The sequence below is a fragment of the Pieris napi genome, chromosome 14 (genome assembly GCF_905475465.1).
Source record: "Pieris napi chromosome 14, ilPieNapi1.2, whole genome shotgun sequence".
In the NCBI taxonomy this organism is placed as follows: domain Eukaryota; kingdom Metazoa; phylum Arthropoda; class Insecta; order Lepidoptera; family Pieridae; genus Pieris; species Pieris napi.
Genome location: NC_062247.1, coordinates 2,374,749 through 2,392,454, shown reverse-complemented (window position 1 = coordinate 2,392,454; position 17,706 = coordinate 2,374,749). Strand labels below are relative to the sequence as shown.

Sequence of the window (17,706 nt, the reverse complement as noted above, 5' to 3'; positions counted from 1 at the left end):
ATAAAGTTACTCATGTTAAGTCCTCGTATATGCAAAGTAAAAGTTGTGAGCGAATAAAAGCTCACGTCTTACACTTTTATATGATAATAGTAAATGCAACAAACAAGTTCCGGTAATAAATTCAAACATAAGTTTGTTGAGCCTATACATTACCTATATGTTGCTTTGATATATTAATTACGGTTCTGTGGGGCATCTCGTGCATTCAACCTTACTATCACATTACCTTTTTTTTAAGACTGAGACTGCGTGTGCCTGAAAAAACATTTATTAAATTAAATAAGGTAGGCAAGGAGTGTAAAAATACATATGTAATGAATTTGTGATTACTTATTATTATTTTACAAATTTATTATTCAAATCACGTTTATTTTTAATTAATGCCATTGTCATTATATTAAATGAATAACGTCAAGTCAAATTAGTGTAAAACCGTTAATAGGAATGGTTAATTTCGAAATGACTATTCAATGGTCGATAATAATAATGACTCCATAGTCATTATTATTATTAAACGTTATTTATCATAATTTTAAATATTAAATCAATGACTATAAATATTAAAGTAATCTTTGACACTCGTTCCTATGACTGCCGTTCGACTCTGTGGTCGATTCGGGTTCGGTCGTGGAACGAGTACACGAAAGGTAACGAAACTGGAATTACAAATGCTGGTTGCTTAAATACAGGAACTGGTTGGTGTGGCCCTCAGTTCGATTGAGCGGTCTAACTAAGCAGAAACCTTTTAAACAGTAGACTCTGAATGTCGATATTAAATGGCTGATGCCAACAAACCAATCTATGACAATAAGGAGAAGTATTTGTATAATATAAATAGTCGAATAGTGAGGATTCATAACAATTCAGAAGTGGGATAAGGACCCAATCTAAGGTGCGTACAAGTGTTTTATACGATTATTAATGTTATTGCTTATGGTCGAGTTTTTGATTGGACGATATCAGCTGGCGTTTACGGTGTTGTCAGTTTTTAATGAAATAAAAATAGTGTTGTGACAAAGTAAAAACCCCTGAATTAATGATCGGTGATGGCACTAGTCGCCGCGCCGCGCTTTGTAATAAGACGTCAAAAAACTGATTGTAGTTACATAGTACTAGTACCTAACTTATATCAGAGCACTTTTATACAATTTTGAAATAGAAATAATATTCTTTTATTGTTTGAAATGATTGACTATTCACACTCATTGTTCATTCATCTGATTGAACAAGAACTGAACGCATCACTATTACTTTAAATATGGCAACATTATTTTACAAAGTGACATTAGCTACTGTCAGTTGGCTTCGTTTAGTTGAGAATACGACTATAGTAGGCTATGTATGCCTATCGAGCCATGTGTGCTTAATGGGTGATGTGTGCCTATTGGCCATGTGTGCTTGGTGGGTTATGTGTGCCTACGATGGGAAGCCAAGTGTGCTTCAGCTACTAGAGGCTATGTATGCCTGCCGAGCCATGTGTGCTTGGTCGATAGGGGGTTATGTGTACCCACAATAGGAAGCCAAGTGTGCTTCAGCTACTAGAGGCTATGTATGCCTACTGAGCCATGTGTGCTTGGTCGTTAGAGGGTTATGTGTGCCCACAATAGGAAGCCAAGTGTGCTTCAGTTACTAGAGGCTATGTATGCCTACCGAGCCATGTGTGCTTGGTCGTTAGAGGGTTATGTGTGCCCACAATAGGAAGCCAAGTGTGCTTCAGCTACTAGAGGCTATGTATGCCTACTGAGCCATGTGTGCTTGGTCGTTAGAGGGTTATGTGTGCCCACAATAGGATGCCAAGTGTGCTTCAGTTACTAGAGGCTATGTATGCCTACCGAGCCATGTGTGCTTGGTCGTTAGAGGGTTATGTGTGCCCACAATAGGAAGCCAAGTGTGCTTCAGTTACTAGAGGCTATGTATGCCTACCGAGCCATGTGTGCTTGGTCGTTAGAGGGTTATGTGTGCCCACAATAGGAAGCCAATTGTGCTTCAGCTACCAGAGGCTATGTATGCCTATCATGAGTCATGTGAGTATCCTAGAGGTATTGTGTACCTAGAAAAAAAAAAAGAAAAAAAAAAGAAAAGAACATTAAGAGTTACTCATTTTTTGTTATTAAAGTAAATCATTGTAATATTCATATAATCATAAATGGATATTCATGGATTTATTTATAATAAAAATAGGAAAATTTAGTAACATTATAATATTTTAGATTTTGTTATTTCCTAAATTTGGTTTAATTCTATCACTCACTTGTGAGCATTTTATTGAACAATATTGTGTTAATATGAAAATTCTTTAGTAATACAGGTACAAGGAAAATGTATATTACATAATTTGTAAAGAGTAATTTACAGACACAAGTAAGTAGCTTTTACCAGTAAGCCTTTTTTTAAGGAAGACTTTAAAATTATATATTTCCATCAAGTAAGTATCATGAGAAGTCAATTATAACCATTGGGGTTTACCTGTGCAGTAAGTTACAAACTATGCAATTTTAAACTCCTATCTACCATAAGACAAATTATTGTAGCAGTGTAAAGGTAAATTAAAAATTTGAATTTATTGATGTCCTTAATGCCAACAGAATTTAGCATAAATAAAGCTTGTATTGTAGATTCTAAATGTGGATATCAGAATGTTTTTGGTGTCCATGTTTTCTCAGAATTGGGTGAACTTTAAGGAAATCACTCATTTAATAGGAATGTGCTTATTAAGATAGATTTTATTCTGTTGGTTATTTTTGACATCATGAACTTAAATAAAGCTTATAAAATACAAAAGCTTTATTTTTAAAGTAATTATAATACATATAACATAATTTTATGAATTAACTTTGTTTCTTGTTGAAGTACTTGTGGTCAAGAATAATAATAAAATCAAATGCAGATATGTCACAGACTGATATAAAATATCTTGTGCAGTGTGTTATTAAGATGTTTGCAGTTGGTCCAGGCCAGAGTCATCTTTAACAATTTAATTTGAACAGAATAAAGGAACCCTAGAAACGAAGCAGGACTAGGTAGACTAGACATTGACATTTATCAAGTTCATCTCAGGTATGGTGCAACTTACAAGCTAGAAATAACATGGTTAAGTCTACGGGGCATATTAAATTATCTGAACACAGTTTATACTGTCAAATATTATATTTTTCTTATGTACTTGAACAATATTTTGAGCTTTGATTCAGCACTTTTCTTTATGTTATTGTCCCTTTCATTGTCTACAAAATGTTTTGATTGCTTAGTTTTGTTCCATTCTTTGCCTAAGTAATTGTATATTTTATGTAGTTTTGCACTTCTTGCACTTACCTTATTTAATGTAATTTTTATCCTCATGGAGCCTAGGAAAGTGCATTATTTGCACCAGGGAGTTTATAGTGTTGTTGATGGAAAGTGCTATTTGCCCATGACAAATTTATCTTGTCAAAATCTTACATTATCCAAGAAATGCCCTATTGCTGAAGGAACTTGTTTTGTTGAAAAAGATAGTACCTATGTAAATAAAGTAACCAAAAATAATTCGGAATATGAGCCCCTACTAATATCTGACATAAATGTTGGTCCCCAAATTGACAAAGAGGCATTAGGTAGATCATTCACTTTTACTCAATTATCTGCTTTGCATTTAATCTAGGAGAAAATTGTTGTAACAACTCAACTAAAATGAGAATAGACTTATTGGATGAGAAACCAGTAGTTTACCGACCATATAGATTATCCTTTTCGGAAAGAGGTCGGGTTAAGGAGATAATAAATTACTTGTTGCAAAATGACATTATACAAGAGTCCAATTCAGGAATTATGCCAGTCCTATTTTATTGGTAAGGAAGAAAACAGGAGAACAGCGCTTATCCGTTGATTATAGGGCTCTCAATAACAAAACGAGGAAGGATTGTTTTCCGTTGCCGATAATCGATGATCACTTAATTAATGATCAATTAACTAACCTTAGTGGCAATAGATTCTTTACATCTTTAGATCTGATTTCTGGGTAATAAACTTGATGAGTTAGCATTGGCTTATTTGGATGACATTCTTGTGCCATCGGTTACCCTGGAGGAGGGATTTGAGAGGTTAGAGAATGCTTTGAAGTTGTTACGGCAAAATGGGCTCACTTTAAAATTATCTAAATGCCGATTCTTCAGTAATACCCTTGACTATCTAGGCTATGAGATTTCTGCAGAAGGCATACGTCCTAACGAAAGTAAGATTCTAGCTGTAAAAGAGTTTCCTATTCCTCAGAACGTACATGAAGTCCGTCAGTTTTTGGGACTAGCAGGCTATTTTAGAAAATTTATCAAAAGTTTAGGTGAAACAGCTAGGCCTCTAACCAACTTTCTCAAGAAGGGAAATGTTTTAAATGGACAGATAAAGAATTTCGTTCGTTTACTACCTTAGAGGATAAATTAATTGGCCGACCAATTTTAGCTATATACAATCCTAATTTTGAAACTGAGTTGCATACGGATGCAAGTTCTTTAGGCGTGGGTGGGATATTGATGCTATAGCGGCCGGAGTCGCGTGCTCTTAAGCCAATAGCTTACTTTAGCCAGTAAACCGCCCCGGAGGAGCGTCACTTGCACTCTTATGAACTCGAGACCCTTGCAATTGTATGTTCGTTAAAGAAATTTAGGGTATATTTTTTGGGGATTGAGTTCAAAACTGTAACAGACTGTAACGCTATTCGAACTACATTAACGAAACGCGACTTAATACCCTGAATAGCTAGGTGGTGGCTTTTAACAAGTGAATTCAATTTTAGTATAGAGTACCGGCCAGGCATCCGCATGGCTTATGTGGACGCACTGAGCCGTAACACGAAATTAACACCCGAGGTTATCGATAATTCTACAGTTACAGTCTATAGTATCGACACTGATAATTGGCTCTTGACTTTACAAATGTCAGATCCTGAGATATCCCGAATATATAAAATTCTTAAGCCTTAGTCTGATAGAGAAGCTAAAGATATTAGGAGAAACTATTTAGTTAAGAACTATTTAGTTAGAGTGTATAGGAGAGTTGATGATAAGATCTGTTTAGTAATTCCTCGCAGTGCTCGATGGCAAATGTGTAAATCTAACCACGATGACGCAGGTCATCTAGGAATATCAAAGACTACCGAGAAGATTCAATCTGTTTTCTAGTTTCCTAAGTTACGTAGAATTGTTAAAAAGTATGATAAGTCTTGCATTAAGTGTGCCTATAGGCACGCAAAAGGCATAAGGATAACGCGTCTCGACATATGAATGGTCAGTTGTATCCGATAGAGAGGGTAAGCATTCCGGTCCACACCATTCACATTGACCACTTGGGTCTATTTGTCAAAAGCAAGAACGGCAATATTTACATTCTCACCATAGTGGACGGATTTACCAAGTATTTGTTTGTAAGAGCTGCTAAGGATACAAAGACTTAAACAACTGTTAAGGTATTGCTAAATATTTTTATGACTTCGGTTTACCATCTCGAATTATATCAGATCGAGGTACCTCTTTCACTTCAGCAGCTTTTAAATCTTTTTGCGATACTCATGGTATTAAACATGTTTTGAATGCTGTTGTGTGTCTCAGAGCCAACGGCCAAGCCGGAAGATATAATTAAACGATCTTAAGCTCACTTGTAAAGTTTTCTGACGGTGAGGACGAACGGAACTGCGACATGTGTGTGTAGGAAAAATTCAGTGAGTAATTAATAATGCAACTAACTCCACCACTCAAAAGACAGCTACGGAAGCATTATTTGGAACCAGATTGGAAGATAGCCTAAGTAATATGTTAGATATAAATAATGAGTCTAATCCAAACTGTACAGAAGTGAGGCAAGAAGTTCGTATAAATATCCGGTCTTACTAATAAAAAATCACTATACATGCGTTATAACAAGGTGATAGTAATTCAGTGAATAGAGCTTGTACAGGGCATAAACACCTCTTTGACCAATAATCGATGTGTATTGGTTAAATAACAAAACGACCCTTATTTATTGTTACCCTGGCAACCCGACGTGTTTGATTGACGTTTGATTTAATAATTCTATTACAACTCATAATTCTAATCTAATAGAAACTCCAAAAAATCAGACAAAGAGGACTAGAATTTTACATAAAAAGCCGCGTTCTGCAGTAGGTACAAAGGTTAGAAGAGGCATCTCAAATAGTGGAAAGTAGTAACGGATTGCACCGAGTTTGTAGACAGGATTCGCCGTGGATCAATATAAATGTGTCCGAACATAATGATAATTTAGAAGCAGTAGCTAGCAGCAGTAGTACGTCTGATAGCGAAAGTAACAAAAGTGACAACGAACTATCACAAAATCAATCTGAATCCAAATAATAGCCGAATGTAATGAATAATTGATTAAAACCAAATGTATAGATACGTTACAATTAGTTCACATGAAACTAAAATATTTTGTTAGTGTACTTATTTGAATTTATAAAACCTTTCCGTGATTAAATACCGTGCGTCGGGAGATCGCACGTAGTCGGACGGCCGAATGTAATGAATTTGTGATTACTTATTATTATTTTACAAATTTATTATTCAAATCACGTTTATTTTTAATTAATGCCATTGTCATTATATTAAATGAATAACGTCAAGTCAAATTAGTGTAAAACCGTTAATAGGAATGGTTAATTTCGAAATGACTATTCAATGGTCGATAATAATAATGACTCCATAGTCATTATTATTATTAAACGTTATTTATCATAATTTTAAATATTAAATCAATGACTATAAATATTAAAGTAATCTTTGACACTCGTTCCTATGACTGCCGTTCGACTCTGTGGTCGATTCGGGTTCGGTCGTGGAACGAGTACACGAAAGGTAACGAAACTGGAATTACAAATGCTGGTTGCTTAAATACAGGAACTGGTTGGTGTGGCCCTCAGTTCGATTGAGCGGTCTAACTAAGCAGAAACCTTTTAAACAGTAGACTCTGAATGTCGATATTAAATGGCTGATGCCAACAAACCAATCTATGACAATAAGGAGAAGTATTTGTATAATATAAATAGTCGAATAGTGAGGATTCATAACACATATTACATAAAGTTATTAAGAAAGAAAACATAAAAAAAAAGGGTGCGTGTACTTATGTACGCGCGTAAGAAGTTATACTTCTTTGGCATTATTAAAAATAGTTTTTGATTGCATGCAAATAATTAATTACAATTAAATAATCAAAGACTGGAAAAGGAGTCATTAAAGTCAATAAAGTTCAGTTTACATTTGAAAAATTAATTAAATAAATATTTATTATTATTCTCTTACATTAAACAAATAAAACACTATTTATCTTTAAAACATTTTTATTTCATTATACTATTTATTTTTAAGTGACTCTAATGTCTTCATCAGAATTTCGGTTTGTAATTTTAAATTAATCATTACTTGGTTGTGCATCTACGAGGCTTCTCCAAAACTACTTGCTTTCTGCAACAAATAAGAGAATATTAATTTAAGCTCTGTCCATGCAAAACTTAAAATTTTTTATAATTCATATTATAAATTTTTTAACACATTTATATTAATATAATTATATAAATGTGTTAATAATATAATTTGTAGCACATGCTACAGACCTGGATAGCAACTTTCTTTTATTCTATTTAGAGATAGAGATAATTTAAATATAATACCGGTGTCTTCCTTGTAGGTTTCTTTGGAGTTGTTTGGGGATTCTTGTTGTTCAGTTCGACATGATTTTCTTTAACCTTTCTTTAATCCTACAAAATAATGAAATTGTTAAGTTATGTTGTCACTGTTGTGCACACCTTTGTTTGGCTTTTTTAGTATTCAAGTTATGTCAAAACTGATTTATTACCTTGTCATTGTTGGCTTTATTTGCTTTTGGGATATCAATTGTTTCCAAAATGATTTTATTTGTAATAACCTGAAATATATAAATAACATCTATTAATTTAAGTATCATGGTGAGTGGTTCGCACTCAGGTATTAAGGTGTATTATACCCACTGTCCATTATAAGTGGGAATGGGCTCACTTCTGGCAGGACAGAGTTTCGGTACTACAAGTGCAACATGGATGTTTTGAGGTATTACAATATCTCTAACTACCCTGTAGGGGAATAAAGTAATGTTGTAAGCAAAAGCCTATGCTTGAAAGGTTGAACCTTGAACATCACCATACATCATATTTATAATTAACATTCCTACCTCGACACCATCACAATCAAATTCATTGAAATCTACTTCAAACCATTGTGTCTCGAGAAGGTGATGGTGGCTTTGTTCCACCTCCAGTTTTTGATGTTTCACGGCGATAAGATGACAACTCTTTTTTTGTATTCAATTTAGTGCACTTCCACTGATTCATCAATTGTTTTTTGTCTCTTGTCCTTATATTTGCTAGATTAAATCTGATGTTTTGATTAAATAATGTGGTCATTTTTTTGAGATGCAGGTACTTATTAAAATGTTTACTTCTCTGTTATATCGCTCCAAGCCTTCATTTTCTCCTTATTAGTATTCGTGCTTAAATCTTTGTTCTCAATTATTGATATATAGGGTCGTAGAATATTTCTAAAAAGTTGCTGTAACAAACGCAATAAACAAAAGCAATGAATAATGGTTCATGTTTCAGTTTTAATCAACAATAATACTCGATAATACATACGGATAGTTAACCTCAATTGTATTGAAGCACTCAGGAAGGTTAGCACAGTTTTTTCACAAATATTTTATATTATTTCACAAATATTTTGTATAATGAAAATAACTAGGTATATAATTATTAATTTTAAACAATAATTAAAACTCCTATATTTGTTTAAAAGGTAAATGTCATTGTCAGATGTCAATTGTCATGGTCATTCAAAATTCTTGTTAAGCTGCTAAGCTAGAATATGCGTGAAGTTAGCTTCACACATATTCTATTTCTTTTTACTTGTAGTTTGTCTTATTCCCATCTCGCTCGCGCACGCTATATCACACTGCCAATTTTGTGTCATAGGTGCGCGCGCAATCGTAAAATTTCACTCTCATCAATTTTTCATAACGCGCCTAAAGAAGTACAACTTCAAAAATAAAAATATACATGAAAAATAAAAAGTAAAAAGTGCACATGAATCCTGACACTTCAATTTAAGATCAGTCTCACGTCAGTTAGTAGTTAGTACGAAAGTTATTTATTTTAGTTAGTTATTGTATTACTATTAAGTTACTGTAAAAATAGGAAATAAATATTTGTTTTAAAGAAAGACAAAAAACACATTAGTTTTAAGTTTAAAAATATTAGTTGTTGTCACCAACAGCACTGATTTTCATGCCTATATCGAGTAAAGACTTTTCAGTGAGACTCATTATTTTGACGTGATAACGTCTTTAAAATCGTTTTAGTCGGGTGACATGTTCAGAAACTTGTGTCACACCAAAACCTCACGAGCGCGATCGCAGGTATAACGAGAGAGAGACGGACCGATCTCCCGTCTCATCTCGAGCGCTGCCAGTCGTTCCCTGAATGTATGAAGAAAAATGTATATCATAGTCGAATAAGTAAACTTGTCATTTTACACCCGAAATTTATCATCAAAAGTGTGAATAAAACGATAGATGTAATTTAAAATTTGAAAAAATTGTTATCTTCATTAATTCCTTACTTCCCAAAAACTTATATCACCAATAAGACGTTATCACGTAAACATCTCGATCGTAAACCTACTTTACAAACAACCAATATTATTTTTAACAAAGAATTTAATGAAAAGATTTTTCCATCTACAGTAAGGATGAATCATGGATAAGTCATAGGTTGGCTCGATAGGTCTGATTGCAAAAAGGCTCTCACGGTTTTATCCAATATTCGGAGGCGTCTAATGAAGGCGTGACGCTGCAAGAGACTCCAATTAATTATTTGTCACACGCTCCTGATCAATCAAGGTTTACGAATCTTGTTATTTTGACAGCGTATTTTCAGAGTTTCCTAATTAAAGTTGAGGACGTGTCAGATATATCTAATCATGTTAATTGTGAATGTAGCAGTTAGTTAGTAAATTACAACTGAATAACTTTGTATTTCGGATCGTTGAGAAATATTTGAGTAACAAATGGTAATTATAATAATATCTTTGTGTTTGATAATTTTCTAAATCGTTACTTTTTAATAATAAAAATAAAAATAATTTAAATCACTGCCGCTAGAACCTTTTTAGGTCTGGGCCTCAGATTTCTGTATCTGATGTATGATCATTTGTTAATCTAATAGGCAACACGTTTTCTGTCTATGGCAAGCCGGTTTCCTCACGATTTTTCACCGTTCGAGCGAATGTTAAATGCGCACATAAAAAGAAAGTCCATCGGTGCACAGCCGGGGATCGAACCTACGACCTCAGAGATGAGACTCGCACGCTTAAGCCACTAGGCCAACAGTCCTCTAATACACTTTTGCCTTTAAATACACTTTTAAATAATAAAATAATTATTTAACCGCTGTCTTATTTATTTTCAAATAAATATTAAACAGCTATTTAAGACTTAGTGAGATATCGTAAAGTCATAAGGAAATACGTATTTACATTATTTTATTCTGTTTGTGTAGGTACATTAATAACCGTACTATAATATAAACATTTTGTATGAGCACTATAGTAATTTTAAACGTGTGTGAATAAGGCACAGTATGCACAAACATTTAAGAGTTTATTATGACAATTAAAAATAATGCAGAACTAGAATAAGCAACTGATTGAATTTACAAGGGTTGTTTTCATAATTTGTTACAATTTTTGCTGGTATTATACTCAATGTGAGTAAAATGAAACTATTGCATTAGTATTTAGTACTGTATATAAGTTTAAGGTTGTATTAAACTTATATTGAGATAGAGACACTTATGGTTTTTTGTTGGTTGTTTTCCTTATTATGTTTAATTGTTGAACCAATATTTCTTGACACATACAAATCTTTACAAAGCTAAGTAATAATGCTAGCAAAGTTTGTACCTAAGATTTTATTTCAATAAAAATTGGTCTAGTAAAGAAATGATTAATACAGACCAAGTGGCCAAGTTCGTTAAATTTATGCTACACGAAAATCAAGCGTAGGTGCTATAACCGTACAAAGCCGCATCCGAAATTGGAAACACTAGAAGTTCCCAAATGAAGCGTTATATTTATGACCGGGTGCCCACATCAAAATCTACAATTACGTACATCCCAACCCAAGGCTTAATCTGTCGCTTTGGCCTTACACGTTCATTAATCAATCTTTTTTCTCCGGAAAAGCCCGCTGCAAGAAAACCGTACAAGATTTATGCAGCCCATTCCGGCGGCAAACAGTAATAAATTTGATGGTTAATTGTTGACCGCGAATCTGTTTTAACTGAAGACAATTTGATTTTAAGGCGCCTAATGTTTTAGTTAGAGCAGTGTTGGCCTAGTGGCTTCAGCGTGCGACTCTCATCCCTGAGGTCGTAGGTTCGATCCCCGGCTGTGCACCAATGGATTTTCTTTATATGTGCGCATTTAACATTTGCATCAACGGTGAAGGAAAAAATCGTGAGGAAACCGACATGTCTTAGACCCAAATAGTCGACGGCGTTTGTAAGGCACTGGAGGCTGATCACCTACTTGTCTGTTGGATTGAAAAATGATCATGAAACAGATTCAAAAATCTGAGGCCAAGACCTAAAAGTGGTTGTAGCGCCAATGAATATTATTATTAATATTTTATAAAAATGTATTTTTTTATTAAAGAGCGTATTTTATTAATAATATTATTAACGAGTCGTGCCACGCCGTAACCCATTCAAAGTTTGATAGGCCGTGAAGAATTGTTACAGCCTATTAATATTATTATATTGTACTAGCTGACCCAGCAAACGTTTGTTTTGCCATGTATATTATTTCTAGGAAATATTTTTTAGTTCAATAGAAATATCTATCAATAATAAAAAATAGGGGTTGATCGTAGAGGGGTAAAAATTAGGGGTTGTGTGTAATTTTGTATGCTGTAAAAAAAATATATAATAAATAAAAATAAAAAAATTTTGGGACGGGACATTGCGACACGAGAATTTTATATATAGAGATAGTATTTCCCTGATGGACTACTCAAGTAACGACGATAACACAAATCAGTTTCCTTCATTAATCACGTTCCTCATTCCACAACGGAGTGTTTTTAAGGCAGTTTCTGCTGTGAACTACCACTATGTGGAACCAGCTGCTCATTGAATTTTCGAACCAATTCGACTTAGGGTCCTTCAAGAAAAGGGCGTACCAATTCTTAGGCCTGCAAGGCACTTGCGAGCCCTTTGGAAATTTGGGTGTCTATGGTTATACTTAACATCAGGTGAACCTCGTGCCCATTTGACCCCGTTCTATAAATAAATCTTATTGTTTAATTTGAACCAATAAATTAGAACCAACTAATTTGTAAACTTAATAGAGCTTTATTAATTTATTTTCTTAATAAAGCCATCCAGTTGAGACTGGACTTATATTTCTTAATTGAATGGAATTTTTCGTATTCTAATTTAAATTGTACAACTGAGCGAAGGAACGATAATTTTGTTTGAGGGTTGTTTGGGCGAGACAATATTCGAGATTAAATTATATCTTTATTTTCAGGTGAGACGTCCAGTGCTCCATGTCTAGCGGTATCTTCTCCTAATCGGACGGCACCTGCACCATTGTCTACACCTGTAAGTGAACTGAAATTTAGACCTAAATTAACATATTTTTTATTTAACCTGTCTTAATTCCGTCGTATATATAAATAAATAAATAAAAATAAATAAATAGCCTAGGCTTTCTCAAAAAATCTCAGTATCTTGTCAATAGACCTGTCTGTTGTCTCATTTCTTTTGGTTATAATTTTTATTCATACAAACCATGTCCGGTTTGTTTTCGACAAACAAAACAATTATCTAATTTTGAGCAGTCGTTTATCATTTATAACCATACATTTGGTTTTTTATTTGTGTAGAGAGATTTAGATAGCGTAGTTACATTACACTCATTCATTCGCTCACATGCACCCACACACTCACTCATTCACTCACATACACCCACACAGTCACTTATGCAATCACGCGTGTTACGCGACACGTAATGCTTTCTGTTAAAAATATAAGAGAAGAAAATGTTGTTAACAGATTAAAATAACAAATTGTAATTTAAAAAATATTTATTTTTGGAATTAACTATTAAGTTTTTTATGGAAGAGCTGGGACATACACAGGTATTTTTTTACATAAAAAGGTTCCCTAATCTTAAGCACTATAGTGCATTGTTTGTAAGTAATAAACACATTTTTATTTTATTATTTCAGTTTTTTAAGAAGAGTTAAACTAAATACAAAAATTATCGATTTTTTTTAATAGTTATTAGTATTATTTAGTTATGGAATACAGAAATAATAACTATCTTCTACTAAAATTAAAAGTGCAGCGTCTTAAGAAGTCTAAATTCGTAACGCAAGAATATCTCGTAAACAAATCTTGTTAGAAAACCGCTCCAATTTAACATCGAACACATAAAATTGTAATCAAATGAGACAATCCACAAATCGGTCAAGAAAAAGTAAAATAAAGTGTGATATTAAAACGTAAGAGGATTCGCAGGATCAAAAGGATTATGGGATCACAGTACGTTTTTATCACTGGCTTTCATTTTTCGTAATATCTTAAAGGAAATTCGTAAAAGTGACCCAAAATTAAGTATAAGTGCTTGTTACTCGGGTTACAAAACAAAGGCTGCCTTTGTTGTACAATAGGCTCTTTAAGAAAAAATAGGGTAGCGACCGGAAATTTTGTGTAGAGCGTTTTTTCTTAATTTAATCACGCACCAATCAAGCGCATTCCAGCTGTAATACTTGATCGCATGTTTTAAAATTAGCAAACTGTAACCACATGCAAAATAGGAGATAACGTTTTTATAATTTGAGGGAATAGTAAATATATATGATAAGTCAAACTATGTATGAATGTTACTTATAGCATTAAGTTGACGCGAATAATTAAGATTAAACCGGCATTAAATTAATTTAAATGATATAAAAAATGCCTGATTAAAAAAACGTGTGTACTTATGTACACGCGTTAGAAGTTATACTTCTTTGGCGTAACAAGATAAAAATCTTTTCAAAAAATTTATTTTACGTTTGTAGAAAAAACTACAGTAACAATAGAAAAAAATCAAATGTATAGCTAACTTCAGGGTGTCGGTTTTTTGTGACGGTGTGCGCGTGCATCGTAAAAATTTACCCTCATCATTTAATCATCCCTAACGCGCCAAAAGAATTAAAACTTAAAAATTAATAATAGCGATAAATGTATATTCTTTATCTACAGTTATATAAAAAAATATATAACTGTATAATTAAATCCGTTTTTGAGTTATACATGCCTCAAAAGCTCACCACTATTTGAGTTTCTCGCTTTAATTCCTTTATATTTAAATAAATAATCATTAATGTTAATAAACAAAGAATTTTCGACTGCACAAACGCTGTTCCAATTTCGAAATTTAGCTTCAAATAAATAAGCGGTTTTTAATTACGTACACACTCATTAACCGTCACTGATTACGCTTTTGACGAGTTATTAAAATTCCACTCATTCTCTATCGTTCAGTAATTTTGGTGAAGTCTAAAGCAAGCGTGAATCACCTTTAAACGACAGAGATTTCCGAGAGCAAGATGACTGCGTGCCAAATGAATTAGTGTAGTTGTTCGTTCGATTATTATTAACAACTTTCTTTGTTACGTGTGTTAATAAACACACTTGACCAAGGCTCTATTGAGACTGGCCGTGTTGACGAATATTGTTACAAGAGTGTGCGTATAAATACACTCTCTTTATATCTATATGAGAGTCTCCAACGAGACCAGTTTTTTGAGACACCTCAGTGTTCAAATAATAATAATAAAGCCCGTTTATTTCCAATCTTTACAAATGTTCCACAACTGAGCGTTTCTTCTATATGTTCTATTCACCTTTTGGATAGAACATATAGAACAGAAGAACCAAAAAGTCAATGGCGTGTACCAGGAACAGGAGATCACCTACTTGCCTACAAGACAAAACACACAAACAGATTTATTTTATATTGTGGTCGTATACTTTGAAATATGTTTTACCCTTCAGCATGTAATACAGATATCACGCTTTAAAATTACAATAGTAACGTTAATGTATGGCGGAAATTTGTAATAATGGATGCGATATTGGCGTAGCAGATGCATTTGAGTGTTTTAGTGCGTGATCCGCTGATATAAAATAGTTCTCGCCAAACTTGGGAAATTAAAGACACAAATCAATTGGACATCTCGCTTTTCTTGGATTTTACTTACTTTAATATTGAAACGAATAAATTTAAGGTTTTACATACGACTTAATTCTTGGGAAGTTAGCGCTGAATATTTTAGTGGAATGTGGCTTAATTCTCAGCGAAAATGCTCAGACTCTCCTGCTTTATGCTCTTCCACGTTCGGATTTGAAGGATTGTTAACTGTTTGATTGGTTTAAATTCGATTGGATAATATATTTTTACAATTGCAATTCGTACCAAAGCCGCGTACAAATTATTTAAAGAAATCTATAAAGCTATGAGTGTTTGCAATTGTTTAATTTATTACCGTCAAACATTCGCAATATTGTGTAATGAGAGGGCATTAAAATATCATAATCTAGAAGATGGAAAATGCAAAATTTTAACATTCGTACCATTGCAAATACATAATAAATTTCTCATGAAAACAAAAATATTATTAATGAGAATAAAGCTTTTTTTAAAGATTTTCAACAAATGTTATGCAATTATTTTTAAACAATTTCTCCTGTCTAAGCCCAACAAATGGTCCATATTCCTAGCTTCACAGCTTACGTAAATTGTATCTCGAGCTCCTGGGATCGATTCATCTTAAAATCAGAATCCGTAAATTGATGATGATACTACCGTTATAATAAAGATTAGATATTTTTAAATTTTTACGGAGCAATCTATATAAAACATGACTAAATCCAGTCCAATAACTTAGCCTATATCTTAAACTTCTCAGACTGAATTCATTCCCAAACTTTACAGCTGAGTGGGCCTTTAAAATAAGCTCAGTCAGTCATTCGAGATCCTCAATTTTACGAGTTCGATTGAGTCAGTCAGTACGTAGTGGCCAGTGGTATCTTTATGATGCCCAATAACTTTTTTACGACCCATTCACGATATAACATCTTAAATTCGCGAGTACTCTTCGGGCAGTAAAGATAGAGTTTATGTTAATGTAATGATTACAGAACTTGTGGTAATTACTGTTAAAATATTTGCTCACAAGAGCTTTTCATTTTTAAATTAAAAAGTTTTGTAATTTAATTTTCATATAATAACTTTTGACTGTGCTTCACAAATTAAATTACATAAAATTTTGTCAATTTATTAAAGTCATTGGTCGAATTTTGGCACCTGAGAGGTGTTCCTAACCTCTGAAGATAATTAAAGTCGGGTATATTATATATTTATTATTATTATATATTGATTTATTATTATTTTCTAAGAAACTACCGGCTTTGCATCCATGGAACTATAGAGTCGTTAATTTGAAACATATTAAGAAGACAGGGTCTAGGAAATGTGGACTTATGGGTAACAAAATGGGGTGTATCGGAAATAAAATTGAATTTTGATGTTGGTTAGACCAAACAAAGGGGCATATATCAAGTCTGAAGTCTTAAACAACTTGCTTACCTAATGAGTGTATAAGTGCAGAAATTGAGTCGACAATAGAATACAAAAACACCTCGTACGACGTAAAAAAACTGCTTAAAATCAGCACAACTTAAGTATAATCAACTCAAAAATTGTTTAAATACATTTGAATACATTTATCGCAATATAAAATGAAGCTGATCAAATGAGATTTTTGTTAACTTGGACTTATTTATACCTTTATAACATGGTGGGATGGAAATCTAAGCTAACAATCCGTCAACATGCGATCTTAGTTAAATAACTATGAATTAGACAATTCTAAATTCAGTCCTTACGTTGTTAAACAGACATGTGTAATCTAAATTAAAGTACCTTTGGAATTCATATGAGAAAATATCTCAATATAATAATAAACATAATAAGTATTTACCTGAATATCTTAATCAGTAAACAAGTCTAGACATCGGTAGACGGTAACACGAAAATGTTTACGGTCGTCGCCACAAAACTTAATCCCTGTTTAAACGATAATCATTATTAGCATTAAACAGCTTATAAAAGCTTTGAATTATTCATATATTGTAAGTATAATTTTCTGACGGGAAATATAGAAGTTACATTTAAAAATGTATGCCTCAGAACTCTTTTTCTTAATAGGTAATGTTAGGTCATCAGACTTCTACCTGTGAACATAATCAGTGGCGCTACAACCTTTTTAGGTTTGAGCCTCAGATTTCTATACTATCTGTTTCATGATCATTAGTCAATCTTATAGGCAACTAGGTGATCAGCCTGCTGTGCCTGACACACGCCGTCGATTTTTTGGGTCTAAGACATGTCGGTTTCCTCACGATGTTTTCCTTCACCGTTCGAGTAAATGTTAAATGCGCACATAGAAAGAAAGTCCATTGGTGCACAGCCGGGGATCGACCCTACGACCTCAGGCATGTGAGCCGCACGCTGAAGCCACTAGGCCAACACTGCTCACAATATAAGAATAGTAAATAAATAAAATTAACAGATAAAT

The 17,706-nt window shown here is 33.2% G+C and overlaps 1 protein-coding gene and 1 long non-coding RNA gene across 2 annotated transcripts in view; both read left to right on the top strand.

Annotated features, from left to right (window-relative positions):
- Window positions 1-17,706, top strand: part of LOC125055860 (nephrin) — a 434,287-nt gene that overhangs the window by 413,098 nt on the left and 3,483 nt on the right. Inside the window, exon 16 of the mRNA XM_047658511.1 lies at window positions 12,603-12,676. Within this exon, the coding sequence (XP_047514467.1) occupies window positions 12,603-12,676 (74 nt within the window). The remainder of the gene's footprint in view (window positions 1-12,602; window positions 12,677-17,706) is intronic.
- On the top strand, window positions 2,189-3,058 carry LOC125055876. Its single transcript, XR_007117962.1, has 2 exons — window positions 2,189-2,541; window positions 2,923-3,058. It is a non-coding gene; the product is annotated as an uncharacterized LOC125055876 (long non-coding RNA).